General features: G+C 40.2%; 1 protein-coding gene across 2 annotated transcripts in view; it reads left to right on the plus strand.

The window, feature by feature from the left end:
* CADPS (calcium dependent secretion activator) overlaps positions 1 to 24,861 on the plus strand; it is a 477,637-nt gene that overhangs the window by 367,638 nt on the left and 85,138 nt on the right. The window contains exons 17-20 of one of the 2 annotated variants that reach the window (XM_069560455.1): positions 8,685 to 8,791; positions 14,618 to 14,774; positions 15,620 to 15,761; positions 23,486 to 23,632. In XM_069560455.1, coding sequence (XP_069416556.1) covers positions 8,685 to 8,791; positions 14,618 to 14,774; positions 15,620 to 15,761; positions 23,486 to 23,632 — 553 coding nt within the window. The remainder of the gene's footprint in view (positions 1 to 8,684; positions 8,792 to 14,617; positions 14,775 to 15,619; positions 15,762 to 23,485; positions 23,633 to 24,861) is intronic. The other variant, XM_069560454.1, reaches the window with a different exon arrangement.

A 24,861-nucleotide genomic window follows, 5' to 3' on the forward strand; every position in this document is an offset into this window, starting at 1 on the left:
CTGACCCCCGCCACCACCACCAGGCTGCCATGTCTTTCAGCCAAGAGATACTGTCCCCACTCATGATCTAGTAACTGGTTTCTAGTGTGACAGTTGAGGGATTCCAGAGTCCATACACCAGAATCCTAAATGCACAGCTCCAAGAAAAGTCTCCCAGGACCAGCCTGAACACTCAGGATCTGTTATGTCAAAAATTTACATCACACAGTCTTGGTTCCAGTTAGTTGTTAACCTATTTAAGTCTCACTTTTGTTTTCTGTGCATGTGTACTAAGTTGCTTTAGTCATGTCCAATTCTTTCGCCCCTGTGTACCATAGCCCACCAGGCTTCTCCATCTGTGGGATTCTCCAGTCAAGAATGCTGGAGTGGGTTGCCATTTCCTTCACCAGGTATCTTCCCAACCCAGGAATCAAACCTGCGTCTCACTTATGCCTCCTGCATTGGCAGGCAGATTCTTTACCACTAGCGCCACCTGGGAAGCCCCTTTGTTTTCTGTAAAAGGGGCTAATAATGTTTCCTCCTCTCCAAGGGTTGTTGCAAAGGTTAAAACATACATTTCCAACAGAGCTCTTAACACAGTGCCTGGTACATAATAAGCCCTCGATACTATCTATAAAGACAAAGTTTTATATATATTACTATAAACATAAAATTATGTCATTATTGGTGTATTATTATTTAAAAGGAAACCCCCAAATCCAAATGTACAATATAGACATATTATTTGATTTCAGAAATGGAATAGAAAGCAGTGCTTCTCAAAATTTAATCTTTATACAAATCTCTGGGGATCTCGTTAAAACGTACATTCTGATTTGGTAGGTCTAAAACGGGGCATGGAAATCTGCATTTCTAACATACTGATGATGAAGCCGTGAGGCAGGGGCTGTGGTTTGAATGTCAGTGGACTATAGGAAGCAGCTGATTTATCTCTTTATCATAAATTTCAAAAGAAAATGTTACAATATAGTTCCACATATGTTAAATACCCATTGAGTTCCAGGAGCTGGGTCAGGCACCAGAGAAGGGAGCTGTGAGAAAAAGCAGCCCAGGTCCCTTGCCCTCAGGCAGCTCCCAATAAACTTCTCAGGGAGAGGACAGGCGATAAAACAAGTGATTTCATCTAGAGACTGTGTTGTGGAGGGAGATGCAGGATGCTGCAGGGATGCCACACACAGGGATGTCACCTGGGCTGGGGTCCTTGATGCATGGTGCCCAGGGTTGGTCCCCCAAGAACTGCCTGGGATGTTCTTCGGCCTTGCTGAAGACCTGCTCATCATCCATCCAGACGTCCCAGAGTCTGTCCTAGAGCACCCACGACCATATAAGTGAAAGTTTATTTGGGGACTGGGTGAATATTTAATAGTACTATTAAATAAGTAGCCTTATTAGAGCAAGTGTTCGAAAACAGTCACCACCACCGTAAATAGCTTAAGCAAGAGAAGGTCATTTGGGCCCATGTAGCTAGGAAATGCATGGAGGGACTGGACTCAGAAATAAAGGCTTTTAGTGTGTCTTGATCGCTCCAGCTGCTGACAGTCTTCTTTAATGTGATTGTCATGATAGCAGGGGTTGGGCCCAAAATAGCCACAGATAGCACCAGGTTTTTATCCCAGATGCTGAGGCATGAGGCAAAAAGAGGTTTCCTCTCTATGAAACTGAATACAGTTCCAGAGAACACTCTTATTGGCCAGGCTTGGGTCATGTGTTAGTCCCTGAGCCAGTCATAATACCCATGATGACGTGGGGTGTTATGGTTGCCCCATCTTGGCTCACATGGCTGCTCCTATTTAGGATTCATTGCTTGACATTCCCACTAAAGCCGCATAGAGTAGAAGAGAGGCAATTCTAAGCAAGGCAACTGCACATACAAGAATAGCAAATGTCCACTACTGTGTCTCTCTAGAATTAAGTTTACTGTTCTTAGGTACAACAGCTCAGTCTCGAGGACAAGCCTGACCTTGGATACAAAGATAGCAAATTGGAGGGACAAAATATATATATATATATGTATGTGTGTGTGTATATATATATATCTTTGTGTGTGTGTATGTATATATATATCTTAATAGCATTGTTTCTTTCTTGTGGATATATTTTAATTTGAATACAAAGATTTTTCATTATCTTAAATCACTTTTCATTGCATTAAAATACCTGAAGTTGTTTTCTGGTTTGCAAGTAGAAGTTAACAATGTTTGCTATTCAGCAATTCAGCTACATGCATTTGCTCCATAGCCAGGGACTTTGGCTAAGAGATGAAAGTTGCCTGTATAGTATTTATGCATATTGCAACCACAGAATATTTGGTTTTCCAAGAAAGCACACCATTGGGCTGGATCCACTGAGGATTTCCTGCTCTGGACCAGGTACTGTACTAGTCCCCAGAAATACAGAATTCACTGGGTACAGGGAAAGACAAACATGCTATTAGTCAGGGACCATAAGAGCTCAAGCAGAGGTATCAACAGAAGAGTTGAGTCTTTGTTATGAAGGTATAACTCTTGGGACTGGGGGGAGGCATGGTAGGGAATCTCTTAAAGGCTTTTGAGCAAGAGTATGATAGGTTCAGATGTGTGCTGTATGAAGATCACCATGAATGCTGTGTGAGCAATGAACTACAAGGGAGGGAAAGAACTAAAGGCTGGTTTGGAGTCTTAAGCAACTGTTGAGGTGGAGATGATGAGACGAGAGTTGAACATCAACTCTGTCAGCAAGAGTATAGCCACATGATCTCGTACAGTGGGAGGTAAAATCAAGAGACACAGTAGAGGTGGCTTGGGCAGGCCACGCCACCCATGTCTTTATGGGGAGGAGTCAAAGATGGCTTTAATAAAAAGAGTAAACAATTCGTGACTCAGGTACTGGTCTTTAGTAACATATACTTCATATTGCCCTAAAAATGGAATCTTCTGAAAGAGAGTGATGAAGATACAGGGGATCAAGTATGCATGATGGCCTGCCCCACTGAAGAAGTTACATTGAATTATGACCCTGTTTGAAATGTGTGGTCCTTGGAGCCATTGTTTTAGATAGGCAGCGTATTCTGGGAAGCATGTTGTGGCTATCTGTTTGGCTTTCTCTTCCCACTCTAGCTTTTATCCACCCCTACCCCCAAATCCTAGTGAATTGCTCCAGGATAGTTATTTTCAGTAATTATGTAATACAAACACTGGCATCTTCAGCAAAACATAAATAGGTTGGAACTTGGTTTTAAGTGTTCTTTCAGTCAACCATATCCATTTCTCATACGATGTTTCTGGAACTGGCAATTAACTGGCTTGTTGGAGTCAGAGCTGGTCAGGTTATTTAAGGGCTATTGGAGAATCTCTTGCTCCTGGATGCCTCTCTTCCTTTGCTTAGCTGAGCCTGCAGAGGAATTCTCTTTTTTATTTTTCTGCAGTCACATTTAACTCCCTCTCTGGAAGCCAAGCAGATTTAATTGTGTAAACATGAGCAATGGTAATTGGGTAAATGAAGTTGGAAACCAAGGTATGATGTTTTTGTTTTGCTCTGTGATGGGGAAAAAAATAGGGAGCTTGTTTTTCTATGGTGGCAAACCTCACTGTCAGAATTCTGGACAGACAGTTGGCAGGAGGGAATCCCTTTACGAATTTTCACTGAGACCCATTGAGCTGAAATATGTATCTGCTGCCTTGCTGGTTATGGATCCACCCTGGGGCATTTCATTGTTTTATAAAGTGACTTACGAAGTGGTTTACACAGGTTCTGTTATCTGAGAAAGAATAAATTAGGAGTTTCCCTAAGAATTGCACACTCAGGTAATACACATTCATTCAGAGAACCAGAAGAGGCGTTACCAGAAATGCTCCCAACTTTGTGCCCTGCTGTAGGTGGAAAAGCAGATTTTAACAAGACATAAAATATAGAATTCCTTTTTATAAAGAGGAGATTAGTAATTGCCTTCCTTTATATAGCTGTCATTTAATACTGATTTTTTTAAAAAGTCTATTTACATACAATCTTTCCCAAACAAAAGATTCAAATAAGAAGAGACTGGTGAATAGAATATATTTTTAGTTCTTCATTTCAAACATTGAGGTGATCCCACAAGAAAAGGATGATATCAACTTTTGCTTTTAAGAGATGGTTTTGCCAGGATATTATATTTATCCTTATTTCTTGTATTTTTTATTATTGCCGCTAGAATTCCATTTCCTATAAGCCTGCAGTAAACTTCGTTTTCCCAGTTGAAAAATTCAAGCAAACCAAGAAGCAGACTTGGCAATGTAGTATGTCCCCCTCACCATACAGCTTGCTTTATAAATGAAAACCATTCGAAAGGACCAGGTCCGAGGTTAATGAGACACTCATTAAAGAGAGAGAATGGCAGAAGCTGATAGTGCTCTGCGCCTGTGTTGAAGGAGAGGCTATTGTTATAAGATGTTTGCTGTGCTGATATTGTAAACCACATGACAGATGGGTCAAGTGCTGATTACCGTATTCTAACATTTGGAATAGCAAGTAACATATTTGATAAGCTGGCAAGTTTTTATATATGATTCAACCCACAATATAAAAGCCATGAGAATTCCAAATTGAAAATAATTAAATGAGCTGGAAACAATCAGATACCACACATTTTTTTTTCCCCGCAAAATGACAGATTTTGACATGTTGAAATTCCACAAAGGGAGCAAGAATATTCCCCAGCTCAATTGAACTAATAATGGCCCTTCATCTGCTTTTGCAAAGCAATTTTAATCCCTGCCTTCTCACCACGTGGGAGACAACAGTGAAGATTTGTAGGCACCTGAAGCTTTACAGAGATCCCTCCCATGCATTATTTTCTTTGCTGTTCTTGGCAACCTCTCAAGGTATACAAAAAGAAGATGTTAATATTCTCAGTTTACAGAGGAGGAAGCTGAAGCCTGGAGAGGCTTACATAGAGGGGAGAAGGTTCCATAGGAAATTAAGTAGCCTCGTGAGGATGAGAAGTCATGTCCCCCAGCTCTGTTGACATCAAGTGCTATTTCTGGTCATCTGGAAGGAGGAAGCAGCTGTTAACGTTTAGGCGTGCTTTACTATACAAAAAGTCTATCTTCTTTCGGTCAGTGGTACCACCACCATCATCCATGTGTTCCCATCCGGATGAAGGCATTCCGCCTCTGAGTGTCTCAGTACGGTGGTAAGAGTCTCGTCCTCGTCAGGCAGTGTCACACCTCTGTAACGCTGCAGTCACTCCAGGAAAGCAGCAGCTCTCCTTTCGTGTGTGATCATTTTTGCTTGTTTGGTTGTTCTTTTCAGAGTTTGTCATCTTACTTGTCACCTTTGTGATAGTCACTTTGTCTCTTTACTTTTTTTTTTTTTTTAACCGTCTCTCCTCACCTACCCGAGCAGCTCCCCCGCCACCTCCTGGGCCTCCTCCACCCACCCAAACGCAGACCAGCATGTTATATCAGAGGCTCAAAGGCATGCCTAGGCCAAAACCAAGTACTGTAAACTTTTACGTTTCCTTTATGCGACAGCTTTCTAGTTTAGTTTGCTTTTCTGTTCATTTCTCTGGAAATTTTCTTTAGCATACTAACCTGAGGCTCAGACTCTCAAGTTTGACACCGTAGGTTTTGAGAGACTTGAAAAGAGAGCATTATTTCCAAATGTCCACATTTTTTTTTTGTCTAGCTCTGTCTGACATATGCAACATTTTCAAATCTCAGTGTCAGCACAAAATAACATTGTTGCATAACATTTTGCATGATGATTTTTTTCTATGTTATGAGCTTCAATTCTGTTGTATGAAATGTTTACTAAGTATATTGTATTTTTAGTTCCCCTTTGTCAGTGCTCCAGCTAGTACAAGATTGGGTGATAGGAGTATCGCAGTATGTTTCCAGATATTGCAGACAGCAGACATGACCCCCCCAAAAAAAATCATTTCTAAGCACAAATTTCTCCTTGATCTCTGTTGGGGGGATGGAAGAGGGGCTACAGGATTTTGCACAATATTTTCTTTAAAGACAACATCTTAAACAAGTTGATTTTAGTACCATTTTTACTAACTAGTGAGTCAACAATGCAAGTAAGAGGAAAATAAAGTCATGTCTCAATATAGAAGCTTGATCTACAGATAATGGAATTGTAGCTAATTAATAATAAATGAAAGTCTGGCTATATGGGTCCATTGAAAGATCAAATATTCTAGATTCAAGCATACGTAACCTACTTACATGAAATGGTTGCAGGTTAAAGCAGAATTGCAAAAGATTTTATTAAACATACTGTCTGTATATATACATCAGGCATACACATATCTGCGTACAAGTGTACACACTCACAGAAAGATTGTGTGCGCATGTACACTCTATGTGTACCTATTGATATATATGGTAGTCAATCTCAGAGCACTGCATGTTAAAACAAATCTTCAGGTGATCCTAGCTTATGCATCTTGCATTTCTCCCAACACAAAAATCATTTACATCTTTGAAATAAAAGTACAGAAGAATATTGATGGAATGATTTCCATTACTGCATCGTGTGTCATGAACATATAGAATTTCCCTAGATTCGGTAAGTGTTCCGCCCAAAAGGATAGTATTCTCTATTTTGTAAGTAAGAGATTTCAAAGATGTGCCCCAAGTGGGATTTCCTGCAGATTTGTATTAATGTGCAGGCTTGTCTGGTTACTAGAAAATGTATGTAAGTGTGTGATGTGTGTATGTGGGTGTATGTGTCGAATAGGTAATAAGCATAGGATGAGGAATTTGCAAATTGATGTGTAAATGTGAATATCAACTAACAAAAAAGTAGCCTGTGCATATTTACTATCGAAATGCAAATACCTCACTCTACACATATTACCTCAACATATATACACAGTATGTTTGTTAGAAATGCCTGAAAGTCTACTAATGAAATTATGATAGTCCATTTGTGAAATTACAAACAGACCAGGCACCCCAGAAGCACAGGTATCAAACCTGTCACTCAGTCTTGCTCCAGGTGTTATTGCCTTGGACCAGGCAGTGAGCTGTCAGCCCCTGAGCTGTGCACATCACCTTATCTGGGTGGTGGAGACTCTCTGCCTAATCTGCAGATTTATTTCCCCCAGCTCCCACCTTCAAACCCCCATCTTCTACGCAGCCACACTTCCACCTGAACCTGGCAGAGACAACGGAGCATTCTGTTGGCCTGATTCCAGAAAGCTCATTTTCACACCAGTCATCAGGCCTTGTTAGAGTGAAACTTGCACTACCTCAATTATCTGACCAACCGCATCCATCATTCATCGTTCCCATTGGCTGGACCACTCCTTTTGCATAGTGTTTCACAGAATTTTTCTTTGTTGTTGTTAAATCCTACATTATTAATCATCTTCCATGTTCATCACCTATATAACAAATGCACGAAAAAATAGGAAAATATTATGAGAAACTGCTTGTTTCTCTTCTTTTTAAATTAGCCACCTCCCTACCATTTTGTTTACCACTCCCCTGACAAACACACACAACCAACTACCAACAGGACACCAGCCCTTCCTGTGAAGTATTCAGTTACCTTCTCTGGCAAGTAAAACCCTGAAGTCAAAACGTATTTGCTTCAGATGAGGAGATTGAAATAACTTTCAGCAGTCCTCTTGTGCACATGTATACCCTCCTTGTGGAATTGTGCTAAAGGATCCTAATTGCTGTTACACACTGCTGTTACACACCATGGGCTATAGATGACTCAGGCTTCAAGATTTGAAGGGGTCTAAGCACAAACTACAAGTTCACCTGTGAGTTTAGACTGGTTGAATTCAGGCCATTTCATTGGCTTAGGAAATCTTTGTTTCAAATATTACTACGCTTTGCCCCACCCCAACAGGAAAAAAAAAATACAGTTCTTTGTAACATAATAACATTGCCAAACATTCATGAATTTAGCTCTATAAAGGATAAAATGAAAACCAGAGTTTGGAAACCAGGGATCAGTTTGTTCTTAAGTCCAATAAAAGCCCTTTCAATACAGTAGAACCTAAAGCGCATTGTTGCCATCTCACTGATAAAATTTCACTTGTACCCACCAGTGAAACAAACCACTTCATCCAATACTCTACACCCTATGTTCTTGTAAAAATTCTATCCTGCCTTCTATCTAATGGCCCAGGAATGCCCATTAATTCTCAGTCTCCACCCTGGACAACTTAAAACAGCCAGACCTTTAAGTCTGCTTTTTTAGAATGAACATTCCAATACCTGTTAAACACGCCGACCTTGAATGAAAAACAGTGCTGTCGTATTGTTTAGGGACAAAGCCAGGAAGTAGATGGAGCAGCAATCAAGACTAAGCTTCTGTTACATCGTCCCACCTCAGGTAGCACAAACACTGCCTAGAGAGGGCTATACGATAGTCCACTTATGCTGTCTTTAAAGAACATGTGCACAAAATGTCGCTAAATTTATAACGGGCTGTCATAGTCTTCATACAGCTTTAAGAAGCAAATTGGAAGCTGGAGCACTGCTTTTTCTTAGTATGTATTATAATAATGATGGTGATAATAATAATAAAATGGCTTTCTGGTTTGCTCACTACTAATTATGTGGCATTTAACATTTGCATGAAACCTAAAAAAAAAAATTAAAAAGGGGATAATCTTTGGAATTTCTTGTCCACTAGTTCTAATGGCCACAAAATTAGCCCACCACTTTCACTGAATTTTAACACAAATTCTTGTACTACAGAAAATGTAGGCCGGTTAATCACTCCTGCCAAAAAGCTGGAAGATACAATACGTCTTGCTGAACTAGTCATTGAAGTTCTTCAGCAGAATGAAGAGCACCACGCAGAGGTAAGCGGGCGCCAGCGGGGCAGGGCCTCTGGTTCCTCAGAAGATACAGCAGGGCTGATTCTACTGGCAACTTTGTGAATACGATGTCTTAACTCCCATTTTCTTTTAACTGACCTTGCCATGCAAATGAAAGTGGCAATTTTACAAGGAGGCTCCTTTACAGGGTTGTTTAAAACAGCCAAAAAGTGGGTTGTGTGATGTACATTTCAGCTTGAGTTTTCAGATGTTTCTAGCAACAAGCCAAAGAGGTGAGTCTATCTTTGAGATAATTATTCAAGCAGCATATGGTTATTGTCAGGAACATATGAAATGCTTTTTGGTCTTTTGTGGCTGTTTCTGTTGCTACCACTGTTGTTTTGATTTATTTTATTTGGTGTGTGGATTGAGAGCCGTCTTTTTGAATTTATCTCTGTAACTTAGTCTGCTCGCCCTAGAGTCTTCATTTGTTAATCTCAGATGACCTGGGTTGCTAAACTCAGTGACAGAAACAAATTATTCTGTGTTGTTCAACTTGTTGATTCTCCAACCTACATCTAAATAAATATAGCTTACTTTTTTTTAACAAGCCACTGTCAAAATTATTATTCTGATAATTACACACTGAGGGATTTAGAGGCTAATTCAATCCCAAACCTGTAAGGACTTAAACAACCCAACCCTTCCAAGAAAAGATTGCAAGATTTCATAATGATCAAACTGTTACACCACTGCTTGTTTCAAAACTGAGATTTAAAAGCATTTCTTTTAAAATCACCTCTCTAAAAAACCTCACTCATGCTCCCTCTTCCCCTCCAATCAGATCTACAAGGGGGAAAAGAGGGCATCAATAAAAGTAATGTCAAAGGCACCTAAAATGCTAATTCCCATAAGTAAATGAAAATCAACAGTATAGTTAAATAATACACCATAAAGACAGTCATCCCAACTAATGCCTGATTGCATATTTAAATTTCCTCCCTGTTTTTCTACTGTTCCACTCAATCTTGGCTGATCGTGGCAGGGGAAAGAGGTATGTGACCCAAATGAATGAGTCAGCCACCTGCTGTCATAGTCTGTGCATGCCCTTCCAGTACCATGTCTTCTAATGGGACTTTTCCCAGTGCCCCTGCTTCCTAACACTGACCCAAGGAATGTAACAGCAATTTCCAGTGGACTGCTTGTGAAATGGGTGGCCTTCCACGGCAGGGTCAATGTGGGTGATTCTCTTGTGCGTGCATGAAGCAATTGATAATACTTAACAATGACTGCGGTTACATCCCAACACACGCCTCCTAGCTGCCTTGACTCTGTCCCCTTAGCGTGTTGTAGCTCCTCTGTCCGTCTGTACTTACCTTCATCCCAGCAGATGAGTACCGAGCCTAGTCACCAGTAGCTAGCCAGAGTGATACTAATCTTCCTCTACAGCTGTCTGTATGTGAACCATATATACAGTATTTATATATAGAGAGAGTGCCAACGAACCATGATGTCCCCCAAACCCTCACTGAAAATGGGGTGAAGACCCCTCGAGGTAGGTACAACTAACTCCGGCAACACCTAGCAAATGCACAGCCAAGAGTGAGAAGAGGGGCCACGTCAACACCCTCCAAATGTAGACACCTTCAGACAGAAAATTAAGTTGGGCTAGAGTTTTTTATTCTACTCTATCGTATGTGATGTTCTTTTCAGATGGGGACATCTGGGGTTCATTGTGATGGTAAGTATGTTCTTTCTGGGTATCTACAGAATCATCTCCAGAGGCATGGAGAGGTCTGGCCAGTCCTTTCCTGATTTGGGTGTTGAGACTTTTCCCAATATTTCGGACCAGATTTTTGAAGACATGGATACAAAGCAGATGGTTTTCTTTCAGTGAATGATTGAAGAAGGAAATGGACATATATGCTTGATTTAATCAAGTTATTTTCTGAGGCTACTGCAGTCTGAGAAAGGAGAACATTTTCCCAAATGACTCACAAGTGGTACCAAAGAGAACTGATATTCCAAAGAAGCCTTTTTTTCCCCAGTTTTCCAAAAAGCCCTTCTTCACTCAGTACTAATCACCATCTTAAACAACCCTCATAACCATCATCACAAAATATTTTAATCTTACGTGTTCAAAAGCCATTCATAACTAGGGCAGAAATAAACTCAGTTCTGTTCTCATTTACTGACTTCAGAAGTGAGAAACAAAATCTTTGGCATACTTTGGAATTCAGAGGCCCAGTTTGCTTTTTGATAAATGTAGAGATTTCCGAAATCAGTCCTTTCACCCAATCACAAAACCTCATTACTCAGTTGATCAAAAATACCCATCTATGAGCACAGAGACATTTCCCTCAGCCCTGGTGATTTTTTAAAGCTGTCCAGCTGATTTCAGGGTAACGCCTGGTCAAGAGACCCTTGGCTGCAACCAAAGAAGTAAAATTTGCCCTGGTACACTGAGGATGAGAGGATGAGGTTTTGCTGCCAAAAGGATGAAGGATGAAATTTTTATCCTACTGGCCAGTACTCACTGCCATCTTCTCTAGATGCCCAGTGAACTCTAGAAAATCAGTAAGTGCTAAACATGAATCTTAGCTGGACCTTAGCGGTCATGCTGTTTGCTGGCACCACACTAATAAAAGTGACAAATGGGATCGCCTCCCCCACAGAAGTCAATAATCCTTAGAACTACTTTGAATTCCAATATAAAGTAATTAAAAATTTCAGGAGAAAACACAATCCCCACCAGCTAAGAATATTGTCATGTGCACACGCACAAGTAGTATATGGTAGCAGTTATCACCCGAATCTCTAAATTACAACATAATTCTGCTCTCAGAGCCTCAGTCATGCGCATATACACGCCTGCACACACACAGGAATTATACCTTCATGTGCTGTTAACTTCACTTTCCCAATCTCTCTCTCTATGTATACGTATGTATATGTATATATGTATTGTGGTACACATAGGGGTACATATATACATGTAGTTTGTATAGAAAATACAGAGTGTGTTCAGTGTGGTTGACCATACCCCTGAAGTATACATCTTTGCCTTTAAATAATGGAAAACGCTGGGTAAGTATCTAGAAACCAAAGTACAACTCCTTCTTGTCTTTGGAAAAGATTTCTGAAGATTTTAGACACCATAGACATGTACAAAAATAGAATTCGCCTGTATGAGCAAGTTCAAAGTAAATATAGATATCGTCGTCATTTTATTTTAAACCTTTGCCTTGCCCAGTCCAGGTTCACAGACTCTGTTCATTTGATTAAAATTAAGAAATGGCTTTTTTGGTGATTACTGCTCTCACCTGAATCTTTTTCTCCTTCTTAATGAGTCAGGTTTGATTATGAGGTTCTGAAAGAATTACTGTGGGTATAGAAAACTAAATTTGAACTTCACTTCTCCAACAACCCCCCTATTTAATCTCTCTTCCTTCGCTAGATTACCAGGTTTCTCTGCCAGATATTAATGATAATAATTCATGTCGCAGTAGTCATTGTTCTTCATAGGGCTGCCAATCTATATGATTATTAATATAACAACTGTAGATAATTTCTCAATAATTTATCAGATTCTAACAAGGGACTAAATTTTCTGTAGAGAGTAAAAATGGGTGCTTCTTAAGGCCTCTGGTTTGCAACTTTTCAATAAAGCTGGTAAGAACCAGGTATGAGGTTGGTCTGAGAAAATTTTTATTTTAGGCATTTAGGATTAGTTTTGTTTTGTTTCATTTTGTGGGTTTTTTTTTTTTTTCTTGTCATCCTAGAGCAAAATTGTGTCTGGGAAGGCATTTCAGTCTCCCCAGTTACCATTTTTTGAACTCACCCTGAAGATGTCAAGTGAAACAAATAACTAAAGCATAAGTACCAGCCAGTGTTTGGTATGCCTTTGTGATTAGTGCAGATATCCTCCATCAGGACTGATGAGAATCTGCCCTCCACATAGGGTTGGGTGGCAGCAGTGGAACTTTAGCAAGTTTGAGTGTTTAGAAGGTCTCTGCCTAGAAGGCAGATGGCTAGGAGAGCTCTGGGGGAGGAGTGGAGGGTTTCTCCCTTGGCTGGATTTAGCCAGGTGGTCAGTGGAACAAGCCCCAAACCCCAGGGCTCTCATCCTCAGGTGGTAAAACTGCAGTAAAATCTCATCGATTCAGACCCATTTCCTCCTAATTTGTGACAATTCAACTTCAGATGTGGCTCTTTTAATTCCTCTTCAGTAAAATGTTTGACATGATCTCAACTTTCTCTAGAAATTCTAACAGCTTTTCTTCCAAGTTTTATCCCAGGATCTATGAAATTAAAGCTCCCATCTCTTTTATTTCAATTTATAGGTCAATTTATCTATAATTACTTGAAATTTTAAAAATACTTTTAAGTTTATCATACGCTTAGTGATAGCCAGTCAATGAATACATTGTACTTGGGCTCCCGGGTATAACCTGCTTTGAAAAGCAGCTAAATGATCGTTCTTTTTTAGAAAGCCCAGTAATTGAGGTTTTTTTGCTGACAGACTAGCATCTCTTCTCTTCCCTTACTCTGAATCACTGAGGTTTTACTGTAAGTTAAAATGGAAACAGCAGGTGTCTTATTTCCAGCCAAGCTGCCCTTGCAGAATGGTCCCTGACTTGATTTTTTCCATTTAATTTCCAAACCAGCCACATGTTGATAAAGGAGAAGTAAGTAAATGAAATCTCATGAAAGTAGAGAGGTGGACCCCTATTCTGCCTCCTGGTGGCTGTTAGAATATCCCCAGATAACTAAGAGATCACAGAAGAGCTTGGCCATTGAACAGACTCTTTTATTTATGGAATTATTTCCATAATCATCTTTCATGTTTTGAAATGCCTTCCCATCTTTTTTTCGATGAACGCTCTGGAAGGTGTTTCCCATGTAAATACTTTGTGGCACCGGGTGGGGAGGTAGGGGAATAAAAAGGGCTGGCAAGTTGTTTTTGTTTTTCTGCTCTCTTTGAAATCAGCAAAAGGGGATAAAAAGGGGGCCTGTTGACACTGCCACTCATTCTGCATGCTCCCTGCCAGAAATGATTAGTCAACATGCATGCATGCCTTTGAATTGCATTCACATCTGGCCCATCTGATGTGAATGTCACCTCTGAGACCCTGCACAATGATTTCCAAGGACCCATGTGCATGAAAATGAGTTACTTCACTGATATTTTTGGTTTTCAATGTACATATGTGTCCAACCCTCAGAAAAGTAAGTCCTAATCTTACTGAGGTCTCCTAGCTTAAAGCCTGATCTTTCCTATAGACAGGATGCAAAACCAGAGGCTCCCTGCTCAAAGAGATTTCAACTCAAAAGTTTTGTGACAATACAACAATGGTTTCCTTTGCCTTGGTATGAAATAGGAGTAACATTTCTAACATGTAGGGAAAACGTGAGTTGCTAAGCTTGTATGAAACCACAGACAATTAAGCCCCAGATGTGTAGAGATAATAGACAATAATTACCAATTTTCAAGTTAGACCAGCAGAAAACCCATAAACACAGTGAAGAAACTCCCAAATTCTAATACTTTAGAGCAAGAACTAGTCAACAAGAGTGATAAAGAGCATGACTCAAAAGGTACTGAGTTATTGTAAATTGAACAGAAGTTCTGTGCCTGTCATTTCTACAGCTGCAGATTTCTAAAGCAGGCCTGGACTCATGAGAAACATTGCCCTGGACCACATAGAGGCGCAGCTATATCCAAAAGTGCTGTTCTCTTTACAATAAAATTACCAAACCCTGCTGGATGCACAATCAGTCTTTAACAGCCAGGGCTTGACGTCACATCTTAGGTCGGAGACAAAAAGCTCACCACCTCTTTACCTGTTGTTTTTCTGCCACATCTCAAAGGCCTTCGCGTGGTGGTCAGACTTGATGGTGGAACATGCCGAGACGTTCCTGTCACTCTTTGCAGTGGACATGGATGCAGCATTGGAAGTGCAGCCCCCAGACACGTGGGACAGTTTCCCGCTGTTTCAGTTGCTGAATGATTTTCTCCGGACTGATTGTATGTATCATCTTTGACTGTTTGTCTTTCTTAAGTAGTGTACAGATAACTGATGACTGAAATGTGTTTATCCCAGGCAGGCTACATGTTGGAAACAGCTCTTCCGAGTTTTATGATTACTTTAAAGAAAAAAAAAAAAAAAACGGGTTACAGCTGATAAAATTCCCTTTCTTCCAGCAAGTATCCTGTTGCAGGGAAGCCCTCTCTTCACTAGGCAGAAAAACCCAAGCTCAGTGAGAAAGGGGTGCCCATGCCCGTGTGTTTTATTTGCTCTTGAATAAGCTAATTAACTTCAGCTCTACACATTCTGAATTTTTAATCAAAAGATGCTTCCTAGATGAAAAACAATTTCAAGCTAAGTAACGCCTAGGTGTTTCAGAGTGTCGTAGAGCACCACATAGCCACAAAGTAGACCGTCCTCCTCAGAATGATGAAGGAAAGAAGGGATACAGAATTCTCTTTTCCTGGTAACATAAGAGGGGAAAGGGAGCAGGTACAAAGAACACTTAAAGGAAAATAAAAGTATCACTTTTTGCTTTTGTTGTTCTTCAAGGGGGCATTCTTTTTTTCCCTTTTCTGGAGAGTGACACAAATGAGTAAAAGGTTTTTGAATTCCATTATCCTTCCCCCCAGATTGAAGCATGATGCCATTCATATACCGTTTGCTTTGCTTCTTCTCCTCCTCCTTCCCATCCTCCTTCTCCTCGTCCTTGTCCTCTTCCTTCTCCTTTTTGGCTTTTTAAGACGCAGTATTTGTAAAAGAGAAAACGGTCCTCTCTACGTCAACATTGTATGCTGATAAAGCTACTGTGGATTCTTACTGAGCTTTTGCTTATCTGTTCTAGATAATTTGTGCAATGGAAAATTTCACAGACACCTGCAAGACCTGTTTGCCCCACTTGTGGTTAGATATGTGGATTTGATGGAGTCCTCAATTGCACAATCCATTCACAGGGGCTTTGAGCGGGAGTCATGGGAACCAGTCAAGTAAGGAAACCTCTTTTGATACTATCGGAGTTTGGGTGCAAATGGCTGGAGAGTCATACACAAATGGATTAATGGTGTCTTATGGTGTTGATTGTTTACATGGACAGAGAGCAAATACCTTACTCCCAACTATGATGCTCATACCCTCGTTGTCCAAGGAGGGGAGCGGGGAAGAGGTTGAGAAATGTTTCATAAAATGAAATCTTCGTTTTATTGCACAAGATAGATAAGCAATATGGGATATAAACCTGCCTGTGATATTTGTACTGTGTGTCTTACTCTAGTGGTTTTACCCCTAGGAATTGACGTTTCCCAAAGTGGGTTCCACAGGAGTCTAAGGAGTCAGCAAACTTTTTCATGAAAGACCAGATAGTAAATATTTTGGCTTTTTAAGCTACATGATCTGTATAAGCTCTCCACTCTACAGTAGTGCTAAAGCAGCAACAGACAATAAGTAAATGAACAAGTATAGTTGTATTCCCCTAAAACTGTATTTACAAAAACAGGAAGCTGGCCTGTGAGCCAGTTTGTCATTTCTTGGCCTAGGCTTTTGAAATGCTCAAGAAAAGGACTTTGTGGCCAGATATGTTTAGGAAACTCTGCATACCCCCCTCATCTACCCAACACCCTTGTCTCCTGGGTAGCCTCCGAGAAGTAGTTCAAAACTCGGAGAGTACAGTAATACAGAAACTTTTTTGCCCGTGCTTAATCTAGAACTTTCTGAATTACTACTTATTTTCCTAACAGGATATCTATCCTATAGAACCAAGCACAGGAAATCCCATAGGTTGTGATTTTGACAGTTGCCATAGCTGCTTGGCAGATAGATCCTATTAGAAATGGGTTGCAGATTCAGTGCCACCTCCATTCCCCAGCAAGGAAGAAGGGCTGTCACTCAAGGCTGCCAGAGAGTCAGTCTCAGACCCTCCCCCGACCCCTTTTCTGGAGAAGTGAAGAACTTCTTGAGGGAGAGAATTTTCTGATAGGCTTAGAAAAGCTCCAGTAAAACCTGATAAGAGCTTTGCTCTGTTAGATTCTCTTTTTTTTTCTGTAAGAAAACCATTTTGTTCTTTTGGTCCTTTACATCTGTGGGATGTGGCAACCAGGATGGAGTGAAGTGGGTACAGTGTACCGCACCCTGTCAGGCACGCCAGAACAGATGTTCAGGAACCTTCTCTCAACTTGGAAGCCTTTACTTGCACCCTGTCTTTCAGTAGTTTTCTGAATCAAGACTCCCCTTCTAATATTACACTGAATCAGATTCTGACTCATAAAAGAATCAATGCAAAATAGGTTTTTCAACCCATACCCCCCTCTTTCCACATCTGAGCCACATAAGAAGTCTCTTGACTTGCCCTACTGAGCAGGTTAATAGGCAGTAGCTCTTCATTTGCAAGTACCAAAATACATACATATATATATATAAATATATAAATTTTTGCTTATAATTCTCAGGTTTACAACAGTTTTTTAATACAGCCCTGCTGGCTTTCAACTCATGAGAATACAAACGGGACCTTTGATGATAAAGCATGAGCGAGTGTATTTTTTTAAATGCTCACTCGAAGCAAGACAGTTGTCCCGTGCAGAATGGTTGTGAAAAAAGAAAAGGTTAAAATGAGTAATACTCACATTTTGAAAATAGCAGTGGTCTTGAAATAGCATTTACTTACTTGGGTTTAAATGGTGAAGGCTACTACCATCAGCACACACGGGAGGAAATGATGGGCATCCGGATGTTCCTGTTTCTTAAAGGGCCCTAGAGGCAGGGGCCTTGTTCTCCAGTTACTAGCCAGAAGGCAAGGCCTGGAACCTCCATAAGTGTCTTCTCATCTGTAAAACTAACTTTTAAAAACGTCTCTACTCATTATGTGAAATCTGTGCTGAAGCTCTGTGATCATGTCCCTGAAGTCATTTTTAACCTGTTAAATTCTTCAGAAACCTTCTGCACCATAACATATACATGATCAGTCAGAAGTAAAAGTAGACTCAGAATTATTTTCACAATTGGAAGTCTTGGTCTGGGAATGTTCTCACACGGTGTTTTTAAGGGGTAGAAATAAATAAAATATGAACTCTCAGATCAGTAATTTAAAGATCTGAAAATTAGCAAAGAGTTGATCATTTGTGACTAAAAACCTAAAAATAGTTTATAGGGATGTGTTTTGCCCTTAAGTAGCTTTTTTCTCTCCTAAACTGTGCTGTGGGTGGGCTCATGAATATGACTGTGGTTTATTTAATTCATACTAAATAGTACATGGTTTTCAGAGTAGGTAGAGGTATTGGGAAATGCCAGCTAATACATAAGCTAAATTTAAATTGTGTGAAATCACCTACGTTTTATTAGCTGATTTGTAAACAGAATGTGGATACCACAGAACAGATCTGCAGAATGGCTGGCACATATAAAGGGTATAAAAGGGAATACAGAATTGAGAGCACACCTATATGATAAATCGCTCTACTTCTTACCATGTAAAAAGAAAGTATGAGCTTCTCTCTGACTTTTAGGTCCTTTTTATCCCCCAAGTGAAAAATGAGCTTTTTGGAATGGTTTTCATCAGGGTACTCAAAAATAAGAAGCTGGCTTAGGTAGTTTGCTCAGTCATCTCTAATTGTGCCATGTGATCCTGCAGCACGCACGCACACGCACACAGAAACAAACACCACAGCCTTTCTCTCAAACAGTTCTTATACTCAAATAGTTCTGTTCTTCTACTTTTCAAAAGTCATTGCTATAGCGCCTGATTATACATAAAATGACAGAGAAATGCATTGTCAAACTTACTTCAGGAAAAACTGGTACAATTGACTCTTGAACAGCATGGGTTTGAATGGCACAGGTCCACTAATACAGGGATTTTTTTCTGGTAGTAAATATGACAGTTCTACTCAGAGATTGGTTGAATCCACAGATATGGAACTGAGGGTAAGGAGGAACTATGGGTACAAGGGCTAAGTATAAACGTATATGTGAATTTTTAACTGCATAGGAGTCAGTGCCTGTAAAGCCCCACATTGTTCAAGAATTAACAAAATATTTAAAATGTTAAAGCAAAACAGAACTCTGACAAGGAAATGCTACCAATGTAACAAAGTTCCTAAGAAAGGAGTATACATATTCCTTATCCTTCAGATTTTCTTCCTTCAAAATATGGTCCTGTAAAAGAAAAGAAAGCATCATTATTTGGCTTTCATACAACTAAAGTCATTTGATAGAAAGGATGAAATGACTGGGTCCTTGTTGCTGCCTTTCTCTAGAAAGGTGAGCTTCCATCTCTGCAAGAAGAGAAAAGGAGCTGCATCTCCATGTCCATTAGACCAGATAGTGGTCGTGATTTGAATCTCCAGGCTTTGGTGGAAAATGTCATCCCGTAGCTTCTCACCACAGCTGAAGTCAGTCAACCTCTTGAGGGCAAGCCTGGCTGGAGCCCATGGCCCTCTCAGGGGTTTCCATCAGGACACATCATAGGGCTGCCACCCACAGCTGGGCAGGTTGTTCAGAACCCTTCCAGTGGCCCTGGAGTATGAGCTTCTGGTCCATGCAGATGGACCTCATTCTACTAGCTTTTGAGAATTGGTTTGTTGCTAGTCATGTCATCCTGACCTATGTGGAAGAAAACTTAGAAAGCATCTAATTTAAAGCTTGCAGAAAGCCCTCTGCGACTCTTTCGCTGACAGATCATCTCCAGTCTCACTTCCCAGCACAAGGAATCCACCCTTCACAGTTGCCCCTTTCAGGTCAGGGTGATTCTGAATTGTAGAACTGAACACTGCTTCCTGATACGTGCACACTCGAAAAACTGGGTTTCTCCTTTCTCAAAATGCACTCTCTCTCTCTCTCTCTGCCTGAGATAGACATGTGAGAAGTATTAAAATAATGTCTTTTCCCAGATTACTAAAGATGTCAATATCTTAATAAAATGTCAAACCAAAGATACCATAGCAATATGCAGGTGTCCTAGTATGAAATAGACAAATCTTAGACTAAGAGGCAGAACTCTTCAACTCTGCTAATAACTTGCTAAGTGGCCTTGGGCAAATCCAATGACCTTCTCGATCCTCAGTGTCCTCCTTTGTAAAACAAACTTTGAATATCCAAGACATTCTAGAAAATCTGATTTTCCATATTCATTCCATATACACATTTAATCAGCAGTGCCTCCCTAACCCCTCAGACAGGACCTAGGGCAGGTGTTCAGTAACCATGTATTGATTAGCTGATATTTATTCGGAAACCCTTACAGGCTGAAAACTGTTTTAAGAGTACCGCAGGAGAACTATGGGGAAAATAAATTGAAAAGAAGAGATACATTCCCCTGAATGGACGTTTCAGTCTGGTTGAGTCTGAGCAACATGCACACACAAAAAAAGGCTTTTGTGGGGAAGGCTGGTAGTGATAGTAAACAAAAAGTTGAGAAACACCCCCTCTAAACTCTAGAAAGATACCAAAGAGTGCCCCATGGACCAAAGTAGGGATTAGACCTAAGGGTACACCAGGAGAGAAGTTTCAGTGTTCAGAGCACACAGAGAAGACAAGATGTACTATGTATATAGTATGTCTTGCTGTGTGTATCCATGCAGCAAAGGGTTCATACAATGGAAGGCTTTCTGTATCTTAAATCTAACCCCATCCAGAAATCTAAAGCAGAAGACTTTGAGAGAAGACCCAATGATACCCTCTCTGCCCAGGAAATAAGTATGCTAGTCACTCAGTTGTGTCCAACTGTTTGTGACCCCATGGGCTCTAACCCACCAGGCTCCTCTGTCCATGGAATTCCCCAGGCAAGAATACTGGAGTGTGTTGCCATGCCCTTTTCCAGGGGATCTTCTTGACCCAGGAATCGAACCCAGGCCTCCTGCATTGCAGACAGATTCTTTCCTGAGCCACCAGGAAAGCCCCAAAATTAATCCTAGAAGTCAGGAATGACTCTATCATCCATAGAAATGATGAGATGTTCACACATTTGTAATTTTCATCCTTTTGTGAGAGAGAGCAACTAAGAGTATTTTAATCTAGTGCTCCAGGGATGAGTCCTTTGACATGAATGGGAGCTACCCTGAAGAAGGTCCCCAAACTCACTCAGCAGTCCCCAAAATGAATGAGTCTTAATTTTTAACATGTATATGTTGTTACAATAGCAAATTTTAACATGTATCTGTTGTTATGATTGCAGTCTACACTTCTTACACTATCCAGAGATACCCAATTATGATTTTTACAGAGAAGTATGCTGGACTTGTTTCTATGCAGTTGCTAAACAACCCTCTAAAGTAATAATTTGTTATATCCATCAGCCACTGCAGGAGCCTGTAGACCTGAGTGCTATAGGAAAATTCCCCCTTTAACATATATATGAGTCACATATAATGCTTGAAATTGACTCTTAGATGATTAATATCCAAATGAATTATCAATAACATTAGTAATACACTATGTTATTTTGCTAAAATCAGAAATGTCAAGCATGTTTCTTCAGCCTTCTAAAACTAGATCACAAGGATATGTCACAGAACGAGAATGTTTCTAGGAGTCCATCACAGCAGTCTGGCCAAATGTCATATTTTGCCAATACAATATGTTTTGATTATCTAAGTATTTAAAAATTTTTCATGTTTAAAACAAAGCTCACTTCTAGTTTGTGTGCCCACCCTCCACTAATACGTTTAAATTGCGTTGCTGTTGCATATATTTGTATGTTATTCATTCCTAGCTATTTTTAATTTGCTCAGAATTGACATTTTAACTTTCCAGGCTGCCATCTCAAAAGATCTTCTAATTCCTTGATCAATATTCAGTGTGTGTATCATTTAATGATCACATTTGCTTATATAGGCTTACACATGTCTCAGTGGAAATCGCCAACGGTTTTTATTGCATAGCAGTGTTTAAGAATGAGAACCACCAGGGACTGAATTCAAAGGCAGATTCCCCAGTTAAACAGAGAAACATGGAGGTCAAAGTTCCATTTTCCTTCTACTTAATAGCTTTAGCTAAGCTCTTGATCATTCCCACGAGAGCACCCCTTCATCCCAAGCAGAGAAGTGTACTTGTCTTTCCCCAAATGTCAAGTGTTAAGGACAAACCTTTGAGACACCTGTTTCCCTTAAGGAAGAGAATGCCAGGCTGGCAGTTTTGCATCCTAGGTTCCTCCATCTACCATCCAGGGCTCTATTCCCATTATGAAAGGCCAGCTCATTTCTAGAGGGAGACAGATGTCCAGATTATCTCAGGGGTCCAAAATTTCAAACCTATCAGGAGACTTACCCCCCTCAGCAAGCCCAGAGGCAGCTCCGGCCCTTGCGAGAGCTGTGTTAGTCAAATACAGCTTGCCCGGGGCAGAGCTGCTTTGGCAAAACTTGCTCTTCTTCTGCAAGATCCAAAAAGAAAACCTCAACTTCTTTGCCAAAATGCTGTCAACTCCACTTAAACAGGAAGGCTCCTCTCAGATGCAGAGTTAGGCTGGGCTCCACTGTGCCAGTGACTTTGGCTGGATGGAACACCCTTGAAATGCCACTACAGAATCGCACGATGCCAGCTGGTTGAGCGGTATATGACACAGTCCCTCCAAAGAGATGTGGTTGATTCGCTTTGGAGTTTTCGTTTTGTTTTACTTCCTTTCTTTACTCATAAAGCCATCCATCTCTCTTTCATTACCTCAGTTGATCAATCTTTGCTTAAAAAGAAAACCTGATACAAGGTCACAATTTTTAACTGTTTATTACTTTTTAACTTAAATTTTGACTTTTTACAGAAAATATAAAACTTGATTAATATTCAAATGACAGTCAAACAAATCAAGAAACAGAATATCCCCAGCCCCTTACAAGGCCCCGTCATCCTTTCCTCCAGTCTCTATCTCACTTTCAGAAGTAATTACTTATAACAGAAGACCACATTTTAAATCCTCTTGTGGTCAAAGAATTTACTGTAAGAGCTGAATTTGGGATTTTTTTTCCCTTTTTGAGTGTAAGCATTTCTTCACATTAATTAGACTTAGTTTGGGAGGGGAGGTCTCCATTCTCTTTAAGTGTTCTATAAAATTATACAAACCTAATCATTCCTATTGACACAATTCCTTTATCTTTGCCATCAACCCTGATGCCCCATTGCACATACACTGTCTTCAGAAGTAGGGGTTGGAAATAATTCAGGTTTTGTCCACTATCATTATGTATGGGTTCAAGTGGGTGAATTTCCTGCTCCAACTTATGTCTACTCTCTGACTTAAGAAATGTGCCTCCATCAAAAATAACTCATAAACAAGAGTGAAAAAATCCAAGTGTGTTCTACCCTTTCCATCAGTCCCAGCTACTTCACTACAGCCCTTGCCACAGCAATGCCAAGAATCCCATCAACTTAAAGTTTTTTGTCTGAGACAGGTCCAGACCCTCACAAGCAGTGGCTCTGGAAACGGAAAGCCCCTCACACAGGCATTGAAATAACATGTGTAACATCATTGTATATAGGTGTCCATGAGTGTCCACACTTTTCAGTCTCTCTGTGGTTAATTTTTTTCCCATTAATTTTTATCATTTCTCTCTGAACAACTGAGCCACACCACAGCTCCCATCCGTAAGCTGCTTTCTGAAATGTGTCGCTTAAGTTTTCACTGTTGTCTTTCTGTGGACTTAGCCGGTTTATTTACAACTGTCGCGTGCTTCTGCCACATCTGCATTGTCACTGTGATGGTATTTTTTCTTTCTGTCTGTTTCTTCCACAGGAGTTTAACCAGTAATCTACCCAATGTGAACCTACCCAATGTGAACCTTCCCAAAGTACCAAATCTACCAGTTAACATCCCTCTAGGCATCCCACAAATGCCTACTTTTTCGGCACCGTCATGGATGGCTGCTATATATGATGCTGAGTGTGTATTCAGTTCACATTAGATCTCATTTAATTTAAGTGATCTTGGCATGGATATGTATTGTTTATTTCTATACATCCTATATAACAGAGATGGAGATGGATAATTAGACATATTTTGCTGATCATACAGAGACAATATTGTTTATTTCTGGCATGCAGCGTGTTTGTAAGACGTTGGCTATATATACCGCACTAACAATTTGTCTTAACGCCCACTGAATGTTTGAGAACTGTGTTTCACTTCCTGAATTCCTTTGCAAAAGGCTTCTTCCCATGTTTTGCTTTTTTGTTGTTGTTTTTTTTCCTAATCCAGGTGACATGACTTTAGAAATTAATCACCCAAAAATAGTCCAGGAAACCTCTTTGCTGGGCTGGCCAGTCATTTCTGGCTTGATCCAAATCAGAGAGAAAAGCACACCTATCTAGAAGCTGGTTTGTTTTTTTTTTGTTTGTTTTTAATAAAAAATTCCTAGATAATGTTTAAACCATAAAGCATATTTCTGGTGTCAGCAAATGGCCAAATACAGTAACAGTATGTTCTGGGCTAAACAAAAATTTCTGAATGGATCAAGCCTTAGTAATGTAAATGTTATGTAAGTACATTCCAAGGTCATAATACAATTTGGAGCATTGAGATCTAGGTAGCAAGAAGAGCTCTGAATCTGAGAACTCAGTGCCATTAAATTGGGGATGGGCATATCATCTGTGGTTTCAGTGTAGCGAGGGCCTTTCTCTGTATTCATCCAAATGCCAGCAATTTACGGGCTTTTTCCATGGAGGTGAGGTCACCCCTTTAAAGCCGGCAGTTTGAAGGGTGGAGGTTGAGAAGTCATTTCTTCTAGCCTAGGAAATGAATCTTCTCTCCCTCTTTCCTAAGCAAGAAGAAGATCCAGCACCCCAAAATCCTCCCTCAGGAAAATTAAATTAGAACCACATGCATGATTTAATAAGTGAAAGAAGGTTTAGTGATCCTGCACCCTCCTTTGATCCTTGTCTTAGACCACAGCTAATTATAGGCCAGATCAGCTTTTTCTTGAAAGAATAAATTGGCATATTTTCAAAGGGAAGTGTTATTATCAAAGGAATAAAAAATGATCTGAAACTGGCAGTGATGTTTTGAAATCTCAGAATCGCATTCATCAAGATGGCCCTCCATGTTTTTATTTCTGCAGTAATCCAGGTAGAGAACAGAACTTTGGAATGATTGCTCTACTTGGCTTCTCCAAA

This window comes from Ovis canadensis, chromosome 19 (genome assembly GCF_042477335.2).
Source record: "Ovis canadensis isolate MfBH-ARS-UI-01 breed Bighorn chromosome 19, ARS-UI_OviCan_v2, whole genome shotgun sequence".
In the NCBI taxonomy this organism is placed as follows: Eukaryota; Metazoa; Chordata; class Mammalia; order Artiodactyla; family Bovidae; genus Ovis; species Ovis canadensis.